This window comes from Trichogramma pretiosum, unplaced genomic scaffold, assembly GCF_000599845.2.
Source record: "Trichogramma pretiosum strain Unisexual culture from Peru unplaced genomic scaffold, Tpre_2.0 scaffold95, whole genome shotgun sequence".
In the NCBI taxonomy this organism is placed as follows: domain Eukaryota; kingdom Metazoa; phylum Arthropoda; class Insecta; order Hymenoptera; family Trichogrammatidae; genus Trichogramma; species Trichogramma pretiosum.
The window spans coordinates 263,925-288,751 of NW_019641618.1; the positions used below are offsets into that span (position 1 = coordinate 263,925).

Below are 24,827 nucleotides of genomic sequence, written 5' to 3' on the forward strand. Positions count from 1 at the left end.
GCGCGCACAATAGCGCATCGGTGCGTAAAATACAATCATCCGATGGCGTTCATCGTTTTCGAATATAATTCAATACACACACACACGCGTGCGAATGTGGAAAAAATGAGCAGGAAATGTTCTTCTTGTTCTTCTTCTTCTTCGTCGCATGAGGCATACGTCAGTCAGTGTCCGCGTCATTCGAGCGAATGATTTTGTGACGAATAAAATGCGTGTAGGATTCGTACGTACTTTTTTTCCTGCGTAAAGTACGCGACGTGTACGAGTTTACGCACAGCAACGGCATTACGCAGCTATCCACGACAATTTCATTCGTGTGTTACAGAAGGAACGCGAATATTTGTGTTTCATGTACATCGAGCATTGAAATCTCGAAGAAAGCTGGAGAGAAAAATTCTGTCGCCCGTACACAAGTCCCGTTGAGCTAGAGAGAACTAGAGCCTCGCACGAGGACGTAAGGGTCCTGCCTCGTTTTAATAATATATCAAGTGTACAACGTGAGTTTGCGGCGACCAACGCGCGGCAGCTGAAGCGGATCTCGCGATCTCACCGAATCGAAGCAACGAGTCGTGCCGCGCGTTTTTTTTATAGTGTGCTGTAAGACACACACACACACACACACTCGTTTTCACGTATAATCTTCTACTTTTGTCGTCCACAAAAGACGTCAAGCCCATTATTTTTCCCAAACAGAGACAAGAGACCTATAGCTTTTTTATTTCTACGTATACGTATATAATAAGAGCACGATTATCCCTCGGTTATTCAGCATCGCACAATGGCAGAGTTCAAGCTAGAACGCGCAATATATACTTATATACTATATATGGGGCGTTTCTTCGCGTGTATAAATTATCGTAATGCAATGATCGCAATTTCGGCCGGGGAGTTGCTGCAGTCGCGTTGCAGCCGCACACAGTGGAATAACTCGAAGCCTAAGCTCGCGCAGCTTCCTCGAGATAGGTCTAATTGGATTTCAGTTGCCTCTTGTTATGTATGTACAGGTATATATATGCACGATGATCCGTACGGCTGCAGAACAAGCGAAGGCACGCGCCGAGCGTCATTGTTAAGCTACGTGCACGTATGAGCCGGAAGACGAAGCGTTGACTTTTGTGCAGTCGGGGTGCAGCTGCCATCCACAGGGCCAGTAAGTTTCGAGTTTACGAGGCAGCTTAACGCTTTGTAACGCGGATGATGTAAGACTGACCAATACGAGCGTCGTCCCATTGATTTTTCAAGGCTAGACTCGTTGATCGCGAACGATACTTATTGAGTGCTTCGTGTAAATTTGTCCAAGATATTCGTATCGAGGCGCATCTTCATTAAGAATTGATACGACCATTAGAGTCTTTAGAAACAAACTTTCAACTTCGCTGTAGGCAATACCCATTCAAAATGTCTACTTAAAACTGAAGAGAAATATATCGAATATATGGAACGACGTAATCGTATTCCCTAATGATTGTCATCATCTTGGACAGACATGAATATCTGTCACATCATCCACGCGCAGCATATATGCAGTTATAATGCAGCAGCAGCAGCTACTGAAGTGAAACTTGGCACAAAGTACCTATATACATGGCTTTCGAACTAAAGCTAAGAGCCGAAGATGCGCTCGGTCACGTGTGTATCATACCGAGCAACTAAAATTCAGTTTCTGTTATATAGCAATTGGTCCCGTGCACACACACATTCGCGCACTTTGCCACCATTTGCGCCTGGGCACTTGAAGTTGATTACATAATATACAGTTACTAAACAGATCGAGGCGTAATACGGGCCGCATTAAAGGAGACTGAAGATGTACAGGCCGCAGGAGCTTGTGCTGCAGCAAATTCAAAGGGCACAAAATACCGCAGGGATCGCCTGACATGTACATATATACACATATACATTGCGCATTGTACGCGCGAACTACGCTGCAGACGCAGAAATCTGCAGCGAGTTTCGAAATCTGTTCTAGCGCAGTCAAATCGGAAACTCGGCGCAGCCAACGATCGCGCCAACTTTTGGCGCTACACACGCGAACATTTACCCAAAATTTTGAGGGTAAATTCGAGAACGTGTCTGTGTATTAATTGTTAATTATAATAATATGTGCAAGCATCAATGAGATGACTACTGCGCTCAATATTGTATTTTACGTTACATGACAACTTCGAGAATATGCGTTTCATATATTTAAAAACAACGTCTAAAATTGAATGAAATAAATTTGCAAAAAGGACCTTACGGCTTATTTTGAACAAATCTAAATATTAAATTAAAATGTAAGATTTTGGCGTTGCATTCCAAACAAATTATTAAATGACCATTATCTATGCTTAGTTTTTGCAAAATAAATACATCAAAATAATAATTTGCGTTGATCTAATACAAGCCTAATAATTATTGTCTTTGTTCCAACATCCATCGTGATAAGACAGGCTCTGTCAAGCAGGATATAAAAAAAAATTAAAACTAAGTATGTACTCTTCAAGAGTACACAAAATGTGGGCTTTTTACGTCTTATTCTCGGGGATGGGCACAGGCTCGAAATCGTATTTTTTAAATTTACAGATTTACACACTTAAAGATTTTCTGCACTTTTCAACCCGATGCACGCACACAATTAACCATACCCATTTTTGATCACAGTAGTCAGGAATTTATAAACTCAACCTTAATGCATCTCAAGGCAATATTTACTCAAATCCAACGATCAATCACAACACATTTTACTACCACCTGCAGCTATAATGACTAGTTGAACTTTATTTTTAAAATCACGGGTGTGAATGTTTCCTTGTTGCATAAGTGTAGGCGAATTGTAAGCCTGTATGAATGAAATGCTCAATACAATCTCGATATTGTATCTTACGCCATGCGAGTGCCTCTATATGTTATCGCATAGACATTGTTTGTGCGGACGGTTGAAGGTGATGGAGGAATGTATATCAAGGAGCTATCAAAAACGCGGAAGCACCTCGCTAATATACGAGTAGTGTGTATGTGAGGAATTTCTGCGGTAGGCAAGTATTTACAAATTGGTGAATTCGAGGTACTGCAGTATTGGCTACTACAGGCATATAACCTCAAATATTTTCTCAGTGTATATTGTGGAAATTAATAGTAAATACCTATAATTTTGCAAATGATGGAAAGCAGACAGGACCCAGTTAGGTATAATATTTTTTGAACATGACATGATATTTTTTTAAGTGATCACCTCATCAAACTTGATTTTTTTTTAGGGTGAAAAAAGAACCTAATGATATTTGGTCAGATGTACGTACGAATAATATTTTCCATTCGATGGACTTTTGCAAAACCAAAAACTTTAAAACATTGAATTTTTATCAATCACCAGTGAGTTTAATGATTTGATTTATTTTTCAATTTCCTACCCAACAATTTTTAAAACATTTTAATTTTAGGAAAATCGCCCGAATAAGGAGTTACAGAAAAAGTTAAATGAAAAAATATTCGTCGTTTTTGAGTGCAAAGATGTTAAACCAAAAATCAAATCTTTGACGACAAAAATTTGCAAGACTGAGTATCAAAGTTATCCATCTATTGTGAAAATTGAAAATCAAATTCAGAATAATTATTTTAATGATAAATATCTGACAGTTTTGATAAAAAAAGATTTTGATTATTACAAAAATTGCCAATTTCAAGTGAATCCCCAAGTGAAAAAGAATGAATACAAGGAGGTTGGAGTATTTAAAATAAGTAATCAAACAAAATCATCATACGTGTGCAAAATGTGTCCAAAAGCTTATAAAGGAAAAGCTAGTTTAAATACACATTTCAATCCTTCACAAAAAGATATTAGACCGTATGAATGTGAAATTTGTCCAAAATCATTTGGATACAAGAGCCACCTCAATACTCACATTAATGATAAGAAACCCTTCGAGTGTGAAATGTGTCACAAATCATTTGGTCGCAAGGATACCCTCAAAACTCACTTGAATATAGTACATGATCGTAGCAAACCTTTTGAATGTGACATTTGTCACAAAGCATTTGGATTAAAATGTAACCTCAAATCTCACGTGAATGCAGTACATATTCGGAGTAAACCCTTCGCATGTGAAATTTGTCACAAATCATTTGGATACAAGGATAAGCTCACTCAACATATAAATACAGTTCATGATCGTATCAAACCCTTTGAGTGTGACATTTGTCACAAATCATTTGGATTAAAATGTAACCTCAAATCTCACATGAATGCAGTACATATTCGGAGTAAACCCTTCGCATGTGAACTTTGTCACAAATCATTTGGATACAAGGATAAGCTCACTCAACATATAAATACAGTTCATGATCGTATCAAACCCTTTGAGTGTGACATTTGTCACAAATCATTTGGATTAAAATGTAACCTCAAATCTCACATGAATGCAGTACATATTCGGAGTAAACCCTTCGCATGTGAAATTTGTCACAAATCATTTGGATACAAGAATAAGCTCACTCAACATATAAATACAGTTCATGATCGTATCAAACCCTTTGAATGTCATATTTGCCACAAATCATTTGGACTAACAAGTCATCTTAAAGTTCACATAAGTGCAGTACATAGTCGCAAAAAACCTTTCGAATGTGACATTTGCCATAAATCATTTGGTCGAAAAAGTAACCTCAATTCTCACATAAAAGCAGTACATAACCGGATCAAACTCTTCGAATGTGAAATTTGTCACAAATCATTTGGATACAAGGGTGATCTCAAGAAACATACAACAAATGTACATTATCGTAGTAAACCCTTTGAATGTCATATTTGCCACAAATCATTTGGAGAAAAATTCCACTTCAATTTGCACATAAATGCAGTACATAATCAGAGCAAACCCTTTGAGTGTGAGATTTGTCACAAATCATTTGGTCGCAAGGATACCCTTGAAAGACACGCAAACACAGTGCATAATTGAAGCAAACCTTTTGAAAGTGAGATCTGTCACTGGCATTTAAATGCAAAAGTAAGCTCAATAATCACATAAATACCGTACGTAATCAAAACAAACCTTTTGAATATGAGATTTGTCACAAAACTGGTTGCAAGGATTACCTCGAATCTCACATGAATGTAATACTTAATCAGAGCAAACCCTTTGAGTGTGACATTTGCCACAGATCATTTTGACAAAAAGTTCACCTCAAATCTCATATCAGTGCAATTCATAATAGTAGCAACCTGTTCGAATGTGAGATTTGACGCAAATAATTTGGACACTATAATAAACTCAAAAGACACATAGATACAGTACTTACTGGTAGAAAATTTCTAATGTGATATTTTTCACAATCCATACAACGTCAAAGATCCTCTCTTACATCACATAAATGCAGTACATATTTTTGTTGTGTACCCTATGAATGTGAGATCTATCATAAATCATTTGGATACCAGAATAGCCTCAAAAGTCACATTATGGAGTACAGCAGCAAATCTTTCAAGTGTGACATTTTTCACAAGTATTGTGGTCGCAAGGAAAACCTTGAAGCTCATATGCATACAGTACATAAAGTGGAGCAAACCTTTTGAAAATTTTTCACAAATAATTTGGATACGAAGAGGAATGTGAGATTTTTTTAAAAACATTTGAAGCCTATGAAAATACATCTAAAACTACGTTCACATAAGTACGCTTTATAATTTTGAAAAATCTTTTAAATGTATATTCATAATTATAAATAATAATTTTGAAGAAATATACAATTTTTTTAATGTTGTTCATTTTGTTTTGACTGCCATTATATCATGTAGAGGAGGAAAGCTTTTTGAGGACCACTAAAGTAATTTCCGATCGTTTGCCAATTTTTCGATCAAAGTACTTTTTATGACATTTTTTAGACGAATAAGTATTGGAAACAAGTTGATTATTACTGCATAAAAATTTGTTGATTAAAAAATCTCTATTATCGTTAAAAGAAGGTACACTATATTAAGGTGACTCTTTACTGACTCGGCTTGTCAATACGAGTGTAGTTAGTTTTTTTTTACTCTTGTGGTGCCCGAGGGCCTTATATTCAGCAGACGACAAAACCTCAATTGGACCATAAAAATTCACTTTCTCGGGCAAATATTACAATAATTAGCATGAAAACATGTACTTTTTAATATACCAATCGAAAGCTTCAACTTTCAACTTTATATTATCAGTTTTTTGAAGAGCTGTATGATACATTTCGAGAGTTATTCAATAAGAAGCGTCCAAAAGTAGATGTGCGCCCATACAGGCCGTGTAAAAAGTCAATTTTCGATGACTTTATTCTCGAAAATTAGCATGGTAACAGGGCCTGAAATTTTGCAGGGACCTTAAGAATTGCATCACGAAATTGAGTTCTCCCCTGAGCTAAAGTATTAACACGCGGTTACATCTTCAATTTTTACTTTTATGTATTGCTGTTGAAGCTATCATTCAAGATTCTAATTATCAGTTAAACTTTTCCCAGTGTATTTACTCCCTATAGTTATGCTAGTAGAAACTCCTTGCTATGATAAATGGCGGATTAGAAAAAGTGCTTCCCCCCACGCAAACTTTCATTTGCCACTCACACACTTCGAAAACAATTTTTTTCGATCTTTTACTAATTTTACAGAAATTCAGAAAACATGTTTTGGTTTAAATTAAATTATGAAATGGTTTCCCCGTTGGTTTTTTCAGATAGAACATATTGCTATTACCGATCAAGTCTCTCTAAGCAGTAATAATCAGTCCATCAGAATAGTCTATCAAAATGTTTCACTAGTGCGTGTTCGATCAATTCAGGATCGCGTATCATTAAGAGCTCTACAGGAACAAAGAAGCCGATAAATAAAATAGAGAGTAGTAATTAGTAGTACTTACGCGAAATTTCAAAAAGTCAGTGTAAAAAAGTGTAATGATACTTGAACGCCCGAAGTGCAGGTAACGCACAATTATTTCAGCACAATTTTTATTGAAATTAATAAAAACTTACGCATGAGTGCATATTTACAATTTTCAATCATCATTTCTTTTCGCGATCGTGTTATGCATATAATCTTTGCGACCTTCATGGACAGTTTTTTGGTGTTTGTTCAATCGCGATTTTACTCCAAATTTCCGCTCGCAATTGTTGCATGCATAGTCTTTGCAACCTTTGTGTATCGTCTTTTGGTGTACGAGCAAAGTTGATTTTTCTCCAAATTTCTTCTCACACTTGTCACATGCGTAGTCTTTGCGACCTTCATGAACTGTTTTTTGGTGTGAAAGCAAACTCGATTTTCGTGTGAATTTTTTCTCGCATTTGTCACATGCGAAATTTTTCCGTCCTTCGTGGACTATTTTTTGATGGACGAGAAAATGCGATTTGTGTCCGAATTTCTTCTCGCAACTACCACATGTGTAATTTTTACTACCTTCGTGGACTGTCCTTTGGTGAACAAGCAGATTCGATTTTTGTCCAAATTTCTTCTCGCACTTGTCGCATGCAAAATCTTTGCGACCTTCATGAACTACTTTCTGGTGTTTGAGCAAATGCGTTTTTTGTCCAAATTTCTTCTCGCACTTGTCGCATGCGAAATCTTTGCGACCTTCATGAACTATTTTCTGGTGTTTAAGCAAATGCGCTTTTTGTCCAAATTTCTTCTCGCACTTGTCGCATGCAAAATCTTTGCGACCTTCATGAACTATTTTCTGGTGTTTGAGCAAATGCTTTTTTTGTCCAAATTTCTTCTCGCATGTGTCACAGGCGAAATCTTTACGACCTTGGTGTACTGTTCTTTGATGATAGAGCAAATCTGGTTTTCGTCCATATTTCTTCCCACAATTGTCACAAAAGTAATCTTTGAAGACCTCGTGTACAATTTTTAAGTGAAACAACAATTGCGATTTTTTTCTAAATTTTTCCCCGCACTTGTCACATGCGAACTCTTTGTGAATTTCATGGACTTTTTTTTGGTTTTCGATCAAACTGCTTTGAACTCCAAATTTCTTTTCACATTTTTCGCGTGCAAAATAATTGTGATCTCCATGTGCTATTTTGTTATGGCAGAGCAAATGTGATTTTTGTCCAAATATTTCGCCACACTTGTCGCAAGCGTAATCTTTGCAACCCTCGTGTACTGTTTTTATGTGCAAGAGCAAATTCTTTTTATTATCAAATCTCTTCGCGCATATTTCACATAAATAATTCTTGAATACTTCGTGAAATATTTTTTTGTGCTTAAGTAAAGTTGATTTATTTTCAAATTTTCTCTGGCATTTGTCGCACGTGAAATTTTCGCGATCTTTGTGGGCCAATTTTTGATGCGCAAACAAACTCGATTGTTTCACAAATTTCTTCTCGCACCTGTCGCATGAAAAATCATTGCGGCTTTTGTGCACCAATATTTGGTGTCTACTTAAATGACTTCGGAACTCGAATTTTTTCTCGCACCTGTCGCATGAGTAATTTTTCTGATCATTATGAATTGTGTCTCGGTGTGTTATCATACTTGATTCTAGTGTAAATGCCTCGTGGCAAATGTCACATACGTATTTCTTGTCGTCTGAAACAACAATGTCATATTTTCTTAAATTATCTTTTGAGACAAATTCTTCTGATTTCTTCTCACTTTTATCCATTCTGGTGTCTAAGATAAACGTTGGATCCTTCTATTTAATACCACAGTAATTGATTGAATGAAATTTATCTTTTGGTATTATGACTTGGTTTTCAAACTAATTTTATCTTACTATAAACATGATCAGTACTCGAAAGTTGATGTCAAAATCGTTTATGAACGTATTGTTTACAATTAAATTACTGATTTATTTATTTATTTTCTTTACATATTTAAATAGGTGAAAAATTTAAACTGAGCGATGGTTTTTTCGGCCTTCTAAAACTAATGAATTAAAAAATCGCTCTGCGGCATCAAGTAATACTTTTTTTGTATTGATGACATGGAGTAATTTTATAAAAAAATTTAATATTCATTCCAAAACTTGTTAGCCCCACGTGACACGTCATGGCGTGATTGGGGTGCTCCATAATTCGCCACTGACCATGATGCAAGAATTATTTCCAAACTTTGACCCTTTATGAACAGTAATAGGGTCATTGAAGGTTATGTCTTGGGCCCGGTAATAGGCGTTTTTACCCTATAAATAAGTATATCTCTCTATATAATATCAAAAATTTATAAACTCGCACTCAATGTATAAAAATATAGGACTATAAAAAAAATTCCAATGACTTATTGCAAAAATTTTATTTTGATGACGCAATCAGACCATCACTTTTTTAATAGAGAAGAGAATCTTGAGGTTGCATCGGTGGCTTAAAGTCCATCGAATAAAGTGAGAACACATACTCATTATAATGTCACGTAAGTATTAATAATGCATTGTACTGGTATGGGTGAATAAAGATGTAATTTTCTTGTATGTAAGTGTTTCTTTATCGACTATTATACACGTAGATATGTGCAAGTTAATTGAGTGCCTGGAGGGGTTAAATTTTCATTGCAATAATTGCGGTGTAGTAATGTGCATTTCTATGTATCGCAGCATTTTACAACGTAAGGCCAATCGATGGTAGAGGAGGAAAGTATCGCGAAGGAGCTGTTACATTTGCGGAGTTACCTGATCGCTAAATATACAAGTTGTGCGTTCATTCGCTGACTATAGGAGCTAACGAACTCAAGAGTTTGCAAATTGGTGGAATTGGAGTACAGTGTTGGCTGCTCGACGTATATAACCTCGAATATTTTCGTGGTGTATATTATCGTGAAAAATTACAGTTATTACATATAATCAAGCGATCAAGCGAGTATGGAAAGCAAACAGGACACAGTTAGGTAAAACCTCTTTAACCCGCATGCCATTATATTTATTCAAACTTGATCAATATCAAACTTAACTATTCTTCAGGGTGAAGGAAGAGCCGAACGTCACCTGGTCAAACGCATGCGTCGATTATATTTTAGATTCGAGGGACTCTTATAAAGCAAAAAACGTTGAAAGATTCTCATTTTCTGAATCATCAGTAAGTTTAATAATTTAAATTATCTTCTATTTTTCCGCTATCAAAAACTAGAACACAATTTTAATTTTAGGCAAATTACATAAATGAGGTTATGGCGTCACAGGAAAAATTGGATGAAAAAATACTTATAGATTTGGAGTATAAGTATGTTAAACTCGAAGCAAAGTCTTTTTCGACAACCATCTGTAAAACTGAATATCAGAACGTAAAAATAGAAGACGAAAATCAGACAAATGACTTGCATGGAAAAAACGTAGTAATTTTGATAAGAAAAGAATTCGATTACTATAATAATTGTCAATTTCCACTCAATTTCCGATGGAATCGTAGTGAATACAAAAAAGTGGAAAATTTTGTTCAAAGAAGTTGGAGTAAATTATCTCACAAGGATAATACTTATCGAAAAATTTTTACGAAAAAAACAAGTCTAAAAAGACGTACAACGCATAAGGGCATTAGATCATTTGACTGTGAAATTTGCCACAAATCATTTGGACAAAAAAGTAACCTGCAACGTCACATAAATGCAATACATAATCGTAAAAAACCTTTTGAATGTGACATTTGTCACAAATTATTTGGTCGCAAGGTTACCCTCAAAACTCACTTGAATATAGTACATGATCGCAACAAACCTTTTGAATGTGAGATTTGTCGCAAATCATTTGGATACAAAGGTGATCTCAACAAACATACAACGATAGTACATGATCGTATCAAACCTTTTGAATGTGACATTTGTCACAAATCATTTGGACAAAGACAAAGCCTCACACTTCATGTGAACGCAGTACACAATCATGACAAACCTTTTGAATGTGAGATTTGTCACAAATCATTTGGTCGCAAAGATACCCTCAAAACTCACTTGAATATAGTACATGATGGCAACAAACCTTTCGAATGTGAGATTTGTCACAAATCATTTGGACTCAAACATCACCTCGAATATCACATAAATGGAGTACATAATCGAAGCAAACCCTTTGAGTGTGATATTTGTCACAAATCATTTGGATTAAAGGGAAACCTCAAAATTCACATAAATTCAGTACATAGTCGGAGCAAACCATTTGAATGTGATATTTGTCACAAATCATTTGGGCAAAAAAGTAACCTTAATAGGCACATCAATGCAGTACATAATTGTAGCAAACCGTAGAAACGTGAGATTTGTCCGGAGATATTTGTACGTAGTGAAGACTTCTACAATCACACGATTATGCTATGAAATTATCGACAATTTTTCACATAAACATTTTTTAACTTCTTGGCGAATAATAAAATTTTTCAAACGGCAATTAATTTTGTTTTTACTGTGAAAATCTTTTTCTCTCCTTTTTTCTGAGTAGAAGAACGTGTATAAACATAAGAAATTCTGTTGTTACACCAGGCAGAATTAACGTTTACTTAGTTTTAATTTCATTTTATATAATATCACGTTCGACGTGGAATAAACAATATGATAAATTGTAAATTTATTGATGTAATAGTAAATTCATATAGCTTAGCTGGTGCGAATAGTTTTTGATTGATTTTCATATTCAAACCAGTTTAATAGTCTACCAATGATTTAAGTTTTATTTTCTAAGCTTGAAATAGTTATTTTAATTTTTGTGAAACCAAAAAGGCAGCCGACGACGTTTTACCTAGTTGGTCTGTACGCGAGTATTCATGCGGTTATTATTTATCTTTTAATTCAATTACTTTTTTTCAATTCTCACAAGTTACGACTTTAAAAATTATAAAAAAAGCACTGATGTATCTTTCTAAACAACTGGGACTTGCAATATATTCCTATATCAATAAATGTGTCGTATTATATGAATTTGCCCACACATCAGCGATCGGTATCTACGATATCTTCACTAGATACGACAACCCGTGCCGTATCATACGCGCATATACATTATAATTATTACGTCACCGATTCCACGCTATGCTCGTACGCAGTCAATGATTGACTGATTTTCCATCGACATAGACATACGCGCATTAGCGCGTTATGTGTCGTTGCTCGCTTGTTTTCAAAGAGAGAGAGCGAGACATATAGAGGCCTGACACTGTCGCATGTGATTAATAACACGTGCACGTGCGGATCCATGTGCATAATAATAAAGGCGCGCAGCACGCCCACTTTCGCTTCGATTGCCAATACAATTGCATTCCGAGTCAGACCTTCGCTGGACAGAGATTATTTTTCCATTATCTGCGCATATTATTATGTTCATCAATCCGATTATTCGTTAGATTTACTCGAGGAGCCCCCTTAGATTGAGCGGTCATTTCAATCTAGAATCAAGTGGGGAGAGCTCGAGATTCCGAAAATATCTGTAAAGCCACAAATATCATCTAATAAGCGACAAATATCTTCGCGTTCGAAAAAATGCCGAAAATAAGCTGATACGTAAATGTCGCCCTAACAGAGTCAATGAATTTACGATTTAGACCTCATTATATCGACCGCATCGAACGAGCTTTTATTGATACATCTTGAGCGATCCAAGGAATTGCCGTGAAAAGACACATGTCCGAGACAATTCAAATATCCATTTGAATAATCACGCCCGCCGCAGCCGCATCTCTTCGTGCGAAAATACGAGCTCGTATTTAAAAAAAAACGTGTTTTCTTTTTGGTCAGACAGCCGGGCACTTATGACACAAGCTACACGGCTATAATAGAGATTATTTCCGTAACATAACGTTTGTGCCGCGCGCCTGGTACATAAGTACACTAGTAGTAATAGGCGCTTCTCTGAATAATTCTTTCTTTTACTGCCCGTAATCGCCGGATTCCGGACACGTTATTTCCATTGTGAGTAACACAGCCGGCAGCAGCAGCAGCAGCAGCAGCAGCAAAAAAAATATAAATATAAAAAAACACGTAATACCATTGAAAATTATTTCAAGTTCCAGCCGATAAACTGGCATTGTTTCTCTCTCTCTCTCTTTCTTCTATTTTGCGCTATATACAGCGAGCGCCGCCGTGAAATCAGGTCAATGTTATAATTTTTTTTTTCAAAGCAAACTCGAGTAATTATTATCTCACGGTACCGCTTTTCTGCAGTGCAATATTGCAAACGTCGAGTGATCGGCAATTAACCTGATCCGATCTCTAAGCTCAGTGCAGCACACACACATAAGCCATTGCAACATCGGATGAAAAATTCACCGTTATTGCGATGTAAAAGTTCCAAATAGGCGGCTTCTCTTGCCTATAGCAGTACTTTTTCAATAGTTGCTCTACGATATGCCACAAAGGGTACAAACACACGTATATATACACTGCATAAGTCAAGCACAACTGAGAGAAAAGAAAAAATAAAAATAAAAAAGAGAGAAAAAATCCTGTCCGTCGCTGCTATGTATAGAGTGACGCAAAAGGCCAAAGGCATCGGAGTATTTCTCTGCTGTCTGTATACTTACGCGAAGGGCAAACTCCCTAGACCAAAGGACGACTCGGTGGCGGTCACAACAAAACGTTCCTATATGCGCAAAAAAACATATTTTCCCCTCCGTTATGTGCGTAGTAACAGCTCTGCGCCATATTTATATATTATATACACAAAAGATATGCGCGCGCGTGTATATTTGTGCGTACAATACACCCCCCCCACGCGTATTTACGATCTGCGGGACTGTTTTTTTGTTTTCTCTTTTCTGCCCTTCATTTTTTAAGCCCACGCACGCGCGAGAGACACGTTTGGTTCATTTTTTTTTCTCTGACCAGTGTTTAATTTAGAACTGGACCTCCAGGGAGAGCTCAATATTTGTTGAAAAATCGTCAGTATTTGCGAGCTCACGTGCGGGGTGCTAGTTGGAATTAACCATTCGGATTAGTCAATTCAGCTCAACTTGATCGTGATGAATCCTCGTGTACCGAACTTCAAAAACAGATAAAGTGCATGAAAACATGCCGTGTTAATATCGTTCGAGTATGATCTCTGAAATTTCGACGAGGATTATTTTTTCTCTTCCATGCAGTATTCGTCAAATTTATTTTATTTTTTTTTCCATTTTTTCCAGGACTATTTTTGCAACGTTGAAAAATTATCGCAGCAGAAAATCGCTCGACCACCGAGAAGATAATTATTTTCCATGAAAGCTGAGAGAAGCAAATAAAACAAAATGAGCGACGATCCTTGAATACTCTTTACTCTCGCTGCGATATAATTGTGCTGTACACACCTGTGACCGCGTACTTTCCCTTGAGTAATCGAATACACTGCACGGTAAATCTCGTCAAACGGAGTTTTTCCTATAAAAAAACCCATGATGCGATTCCCGATTGAATTCGAAGCGCATTTCTGAAGCGACCTAGTCATATCGATTGACGAAAATTTCCATCGAATTTCCACACGATTATTCATTATGAAACGAAGTCATCTAATAATATTACGATTTCTCGGAAACGTATTTATTTTATGGTACGTGATTTACATTGCAACACGAAGAGCCGATAAAGATTTTTTTATTGCCATCTTGAAAAAAGCACGCGTTAGATAAAAATTAAGAAGCGATCTCGTATATGGGAAAGAAAAAATACGAGCCGTATCGGGTAAAATATTATTGTACGGACGTGTCGAGAGGAAATGTCACGAAAAAGGTGGTATGGTCATAGGCCATGATTCTGCCAAAGTATTGTACCGCAAAACAAAGACGAAAGAGTCATATCTTTCAGTGCGGCATATGGCATAACGAAGCATCATCGTTTTAGTCATCCATAAGCAATGAGGTTTTTACCGCCCGCGCGATAACCGTACTTACAAAAATAATGGTAAAGTTCCTCTGCTGCATTTTCGTCATCGTCCGTCCTTATCGCATCTGGATTCGAAATATTTATACAAGATCTTCTCGGTATTCTGGATCATCGAAAAAAAGAAGAGAGAGAGAGAGAGAGAGTATCGATGACGAATGGAATTAACGACTTACGATAAATGCGTATAAATAAAATTGACCCGATCGGATAATAAAACGTCTGCGGTTCACCATTATTATTGCGCAACGCACGGCGAGCAATTACGTGTCGCTCTCTCGTCATTAGGAATTCAAAAGAACGCCGGTTCGAGCACGCGTTAAAAATCGCGCTTGGCAATAGATTTTCTCAATGATCGTAATATTTATCTAGCGATAAGAGGCGCGTTATTATAAGACTCAACGTCACTTCTGGAGTAACTCGCACTCGCACTTGAATTTATACAATATGTGTATAAGTACGTTATAACGCGAGTCAGCATAGAGCTGATATACAGCTCCGAGATAGCGTCTCAATAAGTGTGTGCGTCGGTGTGAGCATCAAAATACCACTTAACGATACACAGACGCAACACGTCGAAATCGCACATCATTGTTTCGTCGAGGCGATCGTCACATTATACGGCTCGCTATATGTAATAATCGGGGGAGTAGTCTCGTTTTCGACGATGTAGGCAGATATGCTCGCTCAACGACGACGACGACGTATATCGTCGTTATACACATGCAGTAATAACAGCGAAACGTCTCGATAGCACCTAAACCTTATCGAAAGCTCGTATCGACAGCAACGCGTGCGATTACCGAACGAAGCGAATTCGTGTGATCCACGAGGCTATAATATTTCGCGTGCGCATTTTTGTTTATACATAAATAGAGCTCGAAAAACTGCCGATAGGCTATTTGCTTTTAGTGCTGCAACGAGAGACGAGCGTATCGACGAGAAAAAAATAACAATAACAACGGCACAAAAAGCTAATAAAAAGCCCCGCGAGCACCGAATGAAATGGGTGGTACGAGGTAAAAAGCGACCCTCGTGTGTCGGCGGCGGAGGCGCACAGGTGTCGTCGTCGCGTGCCTTACCCTCGTTTGTATACACAATACGAATACGCGGCAGCAGCCTGCATATACATGTAATAATGAAGGAGGTGCAGCCAAGAGACAGAAGAGCGAGAGAGCGCCAAAGCCGGGCATATATACGTGTGTAACGCACACCGAGTTGGCACATGCACGTAGACGGCGGTGCGGTGTATGCCTACAGCGGCGGACTATATAGTATATTATAGCAGCGAGAAAAGCCGCTATATACGTACGCGCGCGTGCAGCTGCGCGCTGCAATTCAGTCGACCGCTAGACGTCGGAGCGCGCGCATCGTTCGCACCTTCCTTTTATATACCATATATAAATACATTGTCATCGTCATCGTGTTGCAACAGAACTACTGTGCGGATCTTGGTGCATCGTCGCGCGGTGCTTCGGATCGACGACCGGTTCGCGATCAGTCGTTGCCGATTTTTTTATTCGTTTTTTTTTTTGTTTTTTATTTCTTCTTTTCCGTTTGGACGGTATACGATTCACGGTGTGTTTACCATCATGTAGCGACGCTATATTTGTTCGTTTGTACGCAGCGACCGACCGAACGAAAACATCGAATCAATCAAAGAAAATAACGATCGATCGTCCATATACATGTACGTATGTGTGTGTGTGTGTGTGTGTGTGTGTGTGTGTGTGTGATATATTTCTCTCGATGATTTAATACACCTGTGCGAGACCAAAATAAAAAATAAAGTAAAAAGTCGTGCCCGTGCTACACGCTGGTATATAGAGGAAGAAAGATTTGTCGCGCATCCGAACGATATTTTCTCTCTCTTTCCCTATGTGTGCACCACTCACACGAGCGCACATAAACACACACACAGAGACGGGGACACGTTCACGAGCTGACCGCAAATATACGGAAAGAGAGAGAAAACGGGCTATAATATACTTATATATATATAACGGCGATAGCCGTAAATTCTTAAGCGCGCGCGCGCGCTCGAGGTATAGAGCACACGGAGTAGAGAAAGGAGAGGAGCGGTGGGAATCGCGCGCTTTGAAGATAAGAAGGGCCACTGCTGCCGCTGCCGCTGCTGGCGCTTACAAACGAGCCGTGAGAGAGAAAGGTTTTGCAGTGCAGTCGTACCGTTTTCTCGTTGCACGCGCTCCCATACGTATATTCGACTAACCGACTGACTCTGTTCCTTCTGCTGCTGTCTCTGACTTGCACACATACGTCGAGAGGCTGTTTTTTTAGATAAATAAAAGTGGAACGCGCACGAGAGAGCTCTGCATGCAGCACACATACACATGTGTGTGTACGTAACTGTTTGTCTGTGCGCAAAATACGATAACGCGTCGCGTCGCCGCTTTTGATAAGAAAAAGAGAGGAGCAGCAGCAGAAGAAGAAGCGAGGAGTCGGCCTGTGTGCGCGCACAGGTGTACATGATAGCGAGTTCGTGCCGTCTATATATACAGTAGTAAAACCCTACGTGTGCTATATAGCTGCCGCTATTCATAAGCACGCGATCGTGAATAAAGACTGTGTACGAGGTAGACGAATTTATATTATACGTACGCGTTGTGCACACGCGTGCCGCTAGACACTTCAACTCGCGAGAGAAGAAACTTTTCATTAAATCCAAGCAGCGGCTGCTTTTTTTATTAACGCCAAAAGTTCATCGTGCGACCCATGCTACTTGCGTGTTCCTACCGCCTACATCGTTGCTGCTGTTGTTGCCTTAAAGTTTCTCAGTTTTTCCGTGCCGCTCACTTTTCGCGAAAATATATACACATACCGCATACATATATAATTACCAATTTCCGAGGAGAGCTGCGCACGATCTCGCGCGCGTTTAGCGGAGAGCCGAGCGTAGCAGCAAACGTTCTCCAATTTGAAAACTATACAGATATATGCACAACACAGTTACAGCGCACAAAGTATATGTACAAGATCTGCTGCTGCTGCTGCTTTCCGCAGCTTTCCATTTCGGGCCCCTTCGAGAAGATAAGATATTACTCGACTCTCTCGCTGTGCGCTGCAGCACACACACATATACACAGACACATACATTCGTAGCATACATACATACAAAGCGGCCAATACATTATATCGAAAGAAAGAAAGAAAGAAAGAACGAGGCCAGTGCTGATCGTGATCTCAGTCGTGACGCTTATATGTATAAGTGTATAATACCTTATATCTATATGTGAATGTACGAGACTCGCTCGTCGCGAATCCGATGTCTAAAAAAATTTTCCTCTCCTTCTTTCTTTTACTTTGAAAAAGAATCTCTTGGTTCTGGAGTAACTCATACCTTATACTTCATAGGGTGTTGTGTGCTTTAGCGCGCGAAAAACGCAAAGTGACACTGCTGAAAATAAGGTACGCGAGATTTTGAAAGAGAAGAGAGAAGCGACGAATCGAACGTACAACTGACACTACTGTGCACGAGCAGAAACAGTTGCAATATTGACCTTCTGCTGTATGTACGCGCGAATTATTGCACTGTCTCCGAAAGGACGACGGCGACGAGCCACCGCGTACACACATACACACGAATAAGCAATAGAAATACGCACACACACACACACACACACACAAGTCGTAGTCCGTAGAAATATAATAGAAGCTCGGGTCGTTCGCTGCCTTCCATGCGTTAACAAAAAAGAAGAAGAAAAGTGGGGAGAGTTTGGCTTAGCAGTGGCGGCAGCAGCGTTAGGCGCGTGTTGTGCTGCTGCTAGCTAGCTGCAGGGGGAAGACCGGCACATAGTAGTAGGCACAGTCAGGCTAGTCGAAGCAGTGATCGTACGGCACGCACGCACTCTGTTGTGTATAGCGGTATAAGTAGTAGTAGTCCTATACGGTGCTCGGCCGCCGCCACCGCTCGCTCGCTCTGCCGCCGCTCATAAGCGCGTGAATCGATGAGGGGTTGTTATATGCTGCGAGAGAAGAGAAGAAGAAAACCGCTGCCAAGCGCGCGACGCTATCGTCAGTAGACGTTCCGTCTGTTGTACCGTTTGGATCGTTGTAACGCGCGCGCGTGCAGTGCCCCGATTTCGGCGTATCTCAAACGCGTGTACGTGAAAACCGTGTGCTTGTGCGTGAAAATCTCGGTCTCCAGTGCGCTCTCGACTAGTAGATATATACGACGCTACTTTTGCCGAGCTCAGACGCGCAACATCGGCACCGCTGCTTCCCGCCGGCTATATTTCAACTCGTCGTCGTCGTCGGCACAGTCTGCTTTTCACATCTCCGTGCCGAGCCTTTGTGCCGCTACTGTGCAGCTGCTTCTGTGACGGGGAAAAGCCTATATATACAGTTGTCTCTATCGTACAGTGGCTCGTAACAGTGTGTGCACGACCCATTGCTCGACTCCTATTTCCTTTGTTTTCGGCAGCACGTAACAATCTTTTTCATATCTTTTTTTTTTTTGTCAAATTTTTCCAGTGTATCAGCGCACTCCGCCAGCAAGTGTGTATACGGTGCAAAAAAGTGAGTGTAACTGTCGAGCCGGTTCTTTTGCAGCTCTCTCGGTGTGAAGTATCATTAATGCAGTGTGTCACATTTTGTGCTAAATAATAAATATAACGAAGAAGAGATACACAAAGTATTAAATTTTGTAATAATCACGAGTGCGTGCTTCGCATAATATCGCAGTACATACAGTGTGTCTTTTATTACTGGCTGCCAATTGGAGAAAAAAAAACGAGGCATTATACATAATAACGCGCGTTTTGCATCGGCTCGTCTACTTCTGCAGCGAATAATAAGTATATCGAGGAATTGCAAAGAGTCTCTTTCTCGCTGCTGCTGCTGCAACACAGATACATACGTACGCGCTCTTGTGACGCGTTACTTTCAAGGACCTTCGCTTCTACTACTTCTACTGCGAATTGCAAGCATCTAACGTCATGGCTGCAGGTAAGAGTTTCGAACGCACACATACTTATGTATTTTTGCTATATAATACGCGCAGCATACGAGCCGTATATGCGCGTTCGCGCGTACCACTTTGACGAGCAACAGTATCGCGTGTGTCGTGCGTTTGTGTACGTACTAAACGTATGTGTGTATGTGTATGTGTCCCCCGGAGCTGGTGTGCGTTCGCTCATAAATGAGCCGCGCGAATCGCGCGCGCTAGAGCAACAGCAGCAGTGAAAAAAAAACGTTATAGAGTAAGCACGACGACAAAGAGGAAATGTTATTTTATGTGCGCGTTCATTTTTCAAAGTGCACGAGCAACTTTTAAACCATAACCGCGCACACTTGTAACGTGTGCAGTGCACACATGCTATTATGCGCTACTCTACTACTGTGCGTATTTATTATTATACGTCACAGACGCAGTAGCAGCAGCAGCAGCAGCAACGGTGGCTATTATCTGGTATGCGTCGCGAGTCGCGCAAGTGGGTAAAGGTTACCCACGTACGGGCGATATATATATGCGCATATAGGTAGATACATTTTGTATGACATACGAAAATCGAATGCACGCGCGTGTGTACCTTATTTACTATCCTCTCGTCGTCGCATCAGAGTATTTTTCATTTGTTTTCTATATGCAGACGAAAATGATGTCGTCCTATGTTATGATGTTATATTAGTAAACATTCCAAAGAAAATTCAGGGCGCTGTCAAACGACGGACCTTACGCTATTACCTATGACGGTGAAAATTTCGGACACGCGAGCCCACTCGCGCGCGCGGATTATTATCAATCTGTAATGCCTCTGACACGGCAGCTGCTCGTCAATTCGTGCATAATTTGGGAAATTTAATATATAAGCTAGCAGGATAAAAGCACTATATTCGTGCGCAGTTAGCCTCCGTGTCGCGTTATATATTGCACGCTGTGCGCGCGAGGGAGGATATTAATGAAGTTTACGCGTTATTTAACTTAGGCGGGACAGTTTCGATCGAACGCTTTAACGACTACTACTACTGCTACAGCTACTACTACTACTACTGCTACTACTACAACTACCGTTGCCTCTGCTGTTGCTGCTGCCAGAATGAAAACTATGGAAAAGCCGACGCGTCGAGATTCGTTTACCCGTGCCGATAAGCAATTCAATTTTACCCTCGAATGGACTGCTATTATTTATTTCTTCATTTTTTTTTCAACATTTTGCTTTGTCAAAACGCATGTGCCTGCGTGAACATGGCGTGTATCGGGGTGATTTTTTTTCTCTCCAACCTGAACTCGCATAGTCAAAGTCGTTTGGACCTGTAAAGTGAAAATTCGTTACTGAATTCAAATTTTACTCTCTTTCGCAATAGCGACACTAAAGCCCAACTTTCGTCGATTCTAGAATTTCTGTATTTTATCGATTAGATGTCTAATCAATAATAAATCAAAATAAAAAGTCAGGTGCCGCTCGAAATTTATCTACTCGACTGTCGACGTAACGTGTCTGATCAATCAATAAGAACGTAAAATTACATTACTGCCTGCGGATCGAAAGCGTCGATACCAAATTAAAAAAACTAAACATTTTTTATCACAAGCTAGTTAACCTATAGAAGCATGTGATTTAATTGGTTAATCAGCACTTTTGCTAATTGCCTATAACGCTCGTGTCCGAGGCGGGAACTTACTAATTCGCTTATGATTCCTCAATTTCCTCGAATCGCACGTTGGTTAATAATAAACAAACATTCCGTACGCGAAATATAAGTGCTGAGCCTCCAAATGAAAGAAATCAGTTGCAAGTCGACTCGAGAGTATGCGAGAGTTATAAAGAGTGTTCAATTTCAACGAAAGACGAAATTCCGATGAATCGATATGATTCAAAACCGTATACACGAGCCGAACGAAACGAGCTAATCGTCTTTGCTCGCGCGCAATGCAGGCAGTGTACTTTAATATTACGAAGAGTGAGAGCATTTCTGTACACATGAATGGCTGTTTGTTTGATATCGCGTCAAAGCTTATATAGACACTTTACGTCGTCATATTATATATCGAAGCACATTAGTCTCGACGTTTTATATGTGTCATATATAAATTCATTATCAGCTGAGACTTTGACCTTTAGTATCGACAGCCCGTAATTCTCTCTCGCGCACAGTCTAATGGAAAAAAATTAGACAATTTTATCGTCGCGGCTCTATTCTGTTCGATATTTATGCCTTTTCCTCATCGATTCCCAGTGCGTGTGCAGTGAATCTTTTTATTCTCGCGCTATAGTATGCCGGCGCCTATATATACGTACGTGAGTGCGCCTATATAAATGCGCAGATCCAACCGCCATAATACGCGTTATAATTGCAATCAGCGCTTTTAATCGGATGATTTATTCGACTTGTTGTTATGCCCATGGTATAAGCGAGAGGGAATGAATTAGGATTGCGCGCGATATATGACTTATATATATCGTATACGGGGTGAAGTAGTGGTAGCTCGGAAAGAAGAGAGTATAACGAATTACTAATATCGGGGGCCTCGGCTCGAAACTAGGAGCGTATATTTAAACTCGAGAACGCTCGAAACATGAGAGAGAGAGAGAGAAAGAGAGAAAAAGTGGCCACAGGTGCATCGTATGCAATCCGTTTGTGTGCAGTGTACCATTGTATATGTGTATAGTAGTATGCGCGGGTTCGAGTCTCGGTGCCGCAACTCGACGGCGCCCCACCGTCTGTACAAGTGCGCGGGGGTGAGCACCACAACATATCGCCACCACCTGCACAACTGCAATTCTCTCGAAGTTGTAAATTTTCACCGTTTCTCTCTCTCTCTCTCTCTCGTTCCACCTCTTTCTTTCTCTGTTTTTCACTCTGTTGCTACGCCGAAAGAACAATAAACAAGCCCAAGCTCGGTTAAAGAATTCTCTTTCTCGGGCCACGCACATATATAAACGCGATAAAGTCGATATATCGCGAATGTCAAGTAATTGAAATCATGGTTGCAACGCAAAGCTCGGGAGGAGATGCTATATGCTCTCCTTGAGCACGTCGTTCCTCGAAGAAGCTTTTAACGACTTTAATATGCATCGCAAACTCGTTACCGACTCCCACGTTGCAATTTATACTCGCAGGTACACATCGGGGCTCAAAGCTAGCCTTCGCTACTTGCTACTACACGTGTATATTTATAATACGGCCGGGCTACCATGGCATGAGATGCATACTGCAGATACACTTCGAGCGCTACGAGAGATGAAGTTGTGCAGCTCGTTCGCTCGAGATGAGCGTCTGTGTATATGGTGTATAATATGCGTAAATTACGCATGCATAATAAAAAGCCATCCGCGCGGTCGTGTGCAGCTCGCGTCGTACCTACATATTATAGTCGCGCCAATATAGCCCATAAAGTTGCCCGTAATATACGTACAACGTGTATACGAGATGTAAATAGACGTAGTTTGTTCGCGCTCATGGTCCGCTTCGCACCTACTCTCGTGCGGCTTTGGTATATAGCGTGGCGCGCGCGCGACAAAATGTTTCGTTTTGACCAACAACCCGCAGTTAGATTATAACTAGAGTAGCAACGAGGAATCTGACAGCTGTGCTCCAACACGTGTGCGCGCCAACTATATAACGCCGAGCGTGCACATCCGCGCGCATAAATGTATAAATATGTATAAGTGACAATCATACGGGAGAAAAAAAGAAGAATAATGGAACGAATGAAAAACTAAATTCTTCGTTCGTCGTTGGAGGAATTTAAATTGGCCAATTGGGAGCTGGGATGGACGTCAAACTTCCATGTAGTAGCGTATACGCGAATGAATTTCAATATACCTCGAGTGCGTACATCGGTTGATTTGACGTATACATATATGCATACGCGGTGTAGTGCGCGTGGCGACACACTTTCACTCCGAATGTATTGCCATGTGCGCGTTTGAGCATGCGGCTCTATAATACTCGCGCCTCTTTCAAGTCTCTTACGGCCATTGGGTATCGCATCCACTTTATATCCAATACGGCGATGGCTAAACTGGTTCGAGCTATTAAATGTGCATTTAATTAGCATTAAATTATAATTTAAACGCGCGAGCGCAAAAAAGGATCGTCGCAGCCAAAGTCCGTAATGATCATAATTGAAACGCGCTACCGCCACACAATGCTACGAATAAAATAAACGAAAGTCTCCGAGCTCGTTTCCGTCGAAAACGCGCGTAGCCGCATGTGCGTTCCAATTACGAAGTTCACCGAGTCGTCCTTTGCAACCATCGGCAACAGCGATCCGTATTACGTCCTGTGTATCAAATTTCGACTAAATCACTATCCGATGCTGTGTTAAATTAATGCCTCAGATACACATTCGAACCTTATATCGATAGCGTTATGTACGCATGAACGGGGTCTATGCGCGACAGCGATCGATCTCTATTTTAGGCGCCATATATAAGGCAGCACGGCCCAGTGCCGCAGCTTTGCTTGCGGTGGCGTTTAAATATACGATGATACGTTATATGCATCAAATGCAGCACGGGAGCAGTTCGGGTCGAATTCGGGAATCGCCTCGGTTCGATCACGTTCGTTTCCAATAAAGTCCGGCGAATATATATTATAATGCCCGCAATGTGTCATTACACAGCGAGGGAAAACAGATGCGTTCAATACAGCTCGCTGGCCACTCGAACGTAGTAGTGGACCCTTTCCACTCTCGGGGTTTCTCACGGCTTCGGAGTTCAGTGCGCGGAACCTGTGTGAATTATGACGATTCATTAAACGATATCACGGGCACACAAACACACACACACACACACACACACACACACACACACACACACACACACACACACACACACACACACACACACACACACACACACACACACACACACACACACACACACACACACACACACACACACACACACACACACACACACACACACACACACACACACACACACACACACACACACACACACACACACACACACACACACACACACACACACACACACACACACACACACACACACACACACACACACACACACACACACACACACACACACACACACACACACAGACATAGATGCGCTGTATAAACGTCGAGGCCGGTGCA

General features: G+C 40.0%; 2 protein-coding genes across 2 annotated transcripts in view; both read left to right on the top strand.

Moving 5' to 3' along the window:
- Positions 1 to 9,262: 9,262 nt before the first annotated feature.
- On the top strand, positions 9,263 to 11,164 carry LOC106654375 (zinc finger protein OZF-like). Its single transcript, XM_014374192.1, has 4 exons — positions 9,263 to 9,343; positions 9,525 to 9,814; positions 9,888 to 10,002; positions 10,073 to 11,164. Exons 2-4 carry the CDS (start codon positions 9,789 to 9,791, stop codon positions 11,162 to 11,164), a joined length of 1,233 nt encoding a protein of 410 aa, XP_014229678.1. The 5' UTR covers positions 9,263 to 9,343; positions 9,525 to 9,788.
- A 4,957-nt stretch (positions 11,165 to 16,121) lies between these two features.
- Positions 16,122 to 24,827, top strand: part of LOC106654383 (amphoterin-induced protein 1) — a 46,534-nt gene continuing 37,828 nt past the window's right edge. The window contains exons 1-2 of the mRNA XM_014374207.2: positions 16,122 to 16,448; positions 19,250 to 19,723. Coding sequence (XP_014229693.1) covers positions 19,714 to 19,723 — 10 coding nt within the window. The 5' untranslated portion in view covers positions 16,122 to 16,448; positions 19,250 to 19,713. The remainder of the gene's footprint in view (positions 16,449 to 19,249; positions 19,724 to 24,827) is intronic.

Excerpts from the sequence above, each read along its gene's own strand:
- LOC106654375 (XM_014374192.1), top strand. The coding sequence starts at position 9,789 with ATGGAAAGCAAACAGGACACAGTTAG. Across the intron at positions 9,815-9,887 it reads AGCAAACAGGACACAGTTAG|GGTGAAGGAAGAGCCGAACG; the intron begins GTAAAACCTCTT and ends ACTATTCTTCAG. Across the intron at positions 10,003-10,072 it reads TCTCATTTTCTGAATCATCA|GCAAATTACATAAATGAGGT; the intron begins GTAAGTTTAATA and ends TTTTAATTTTAG.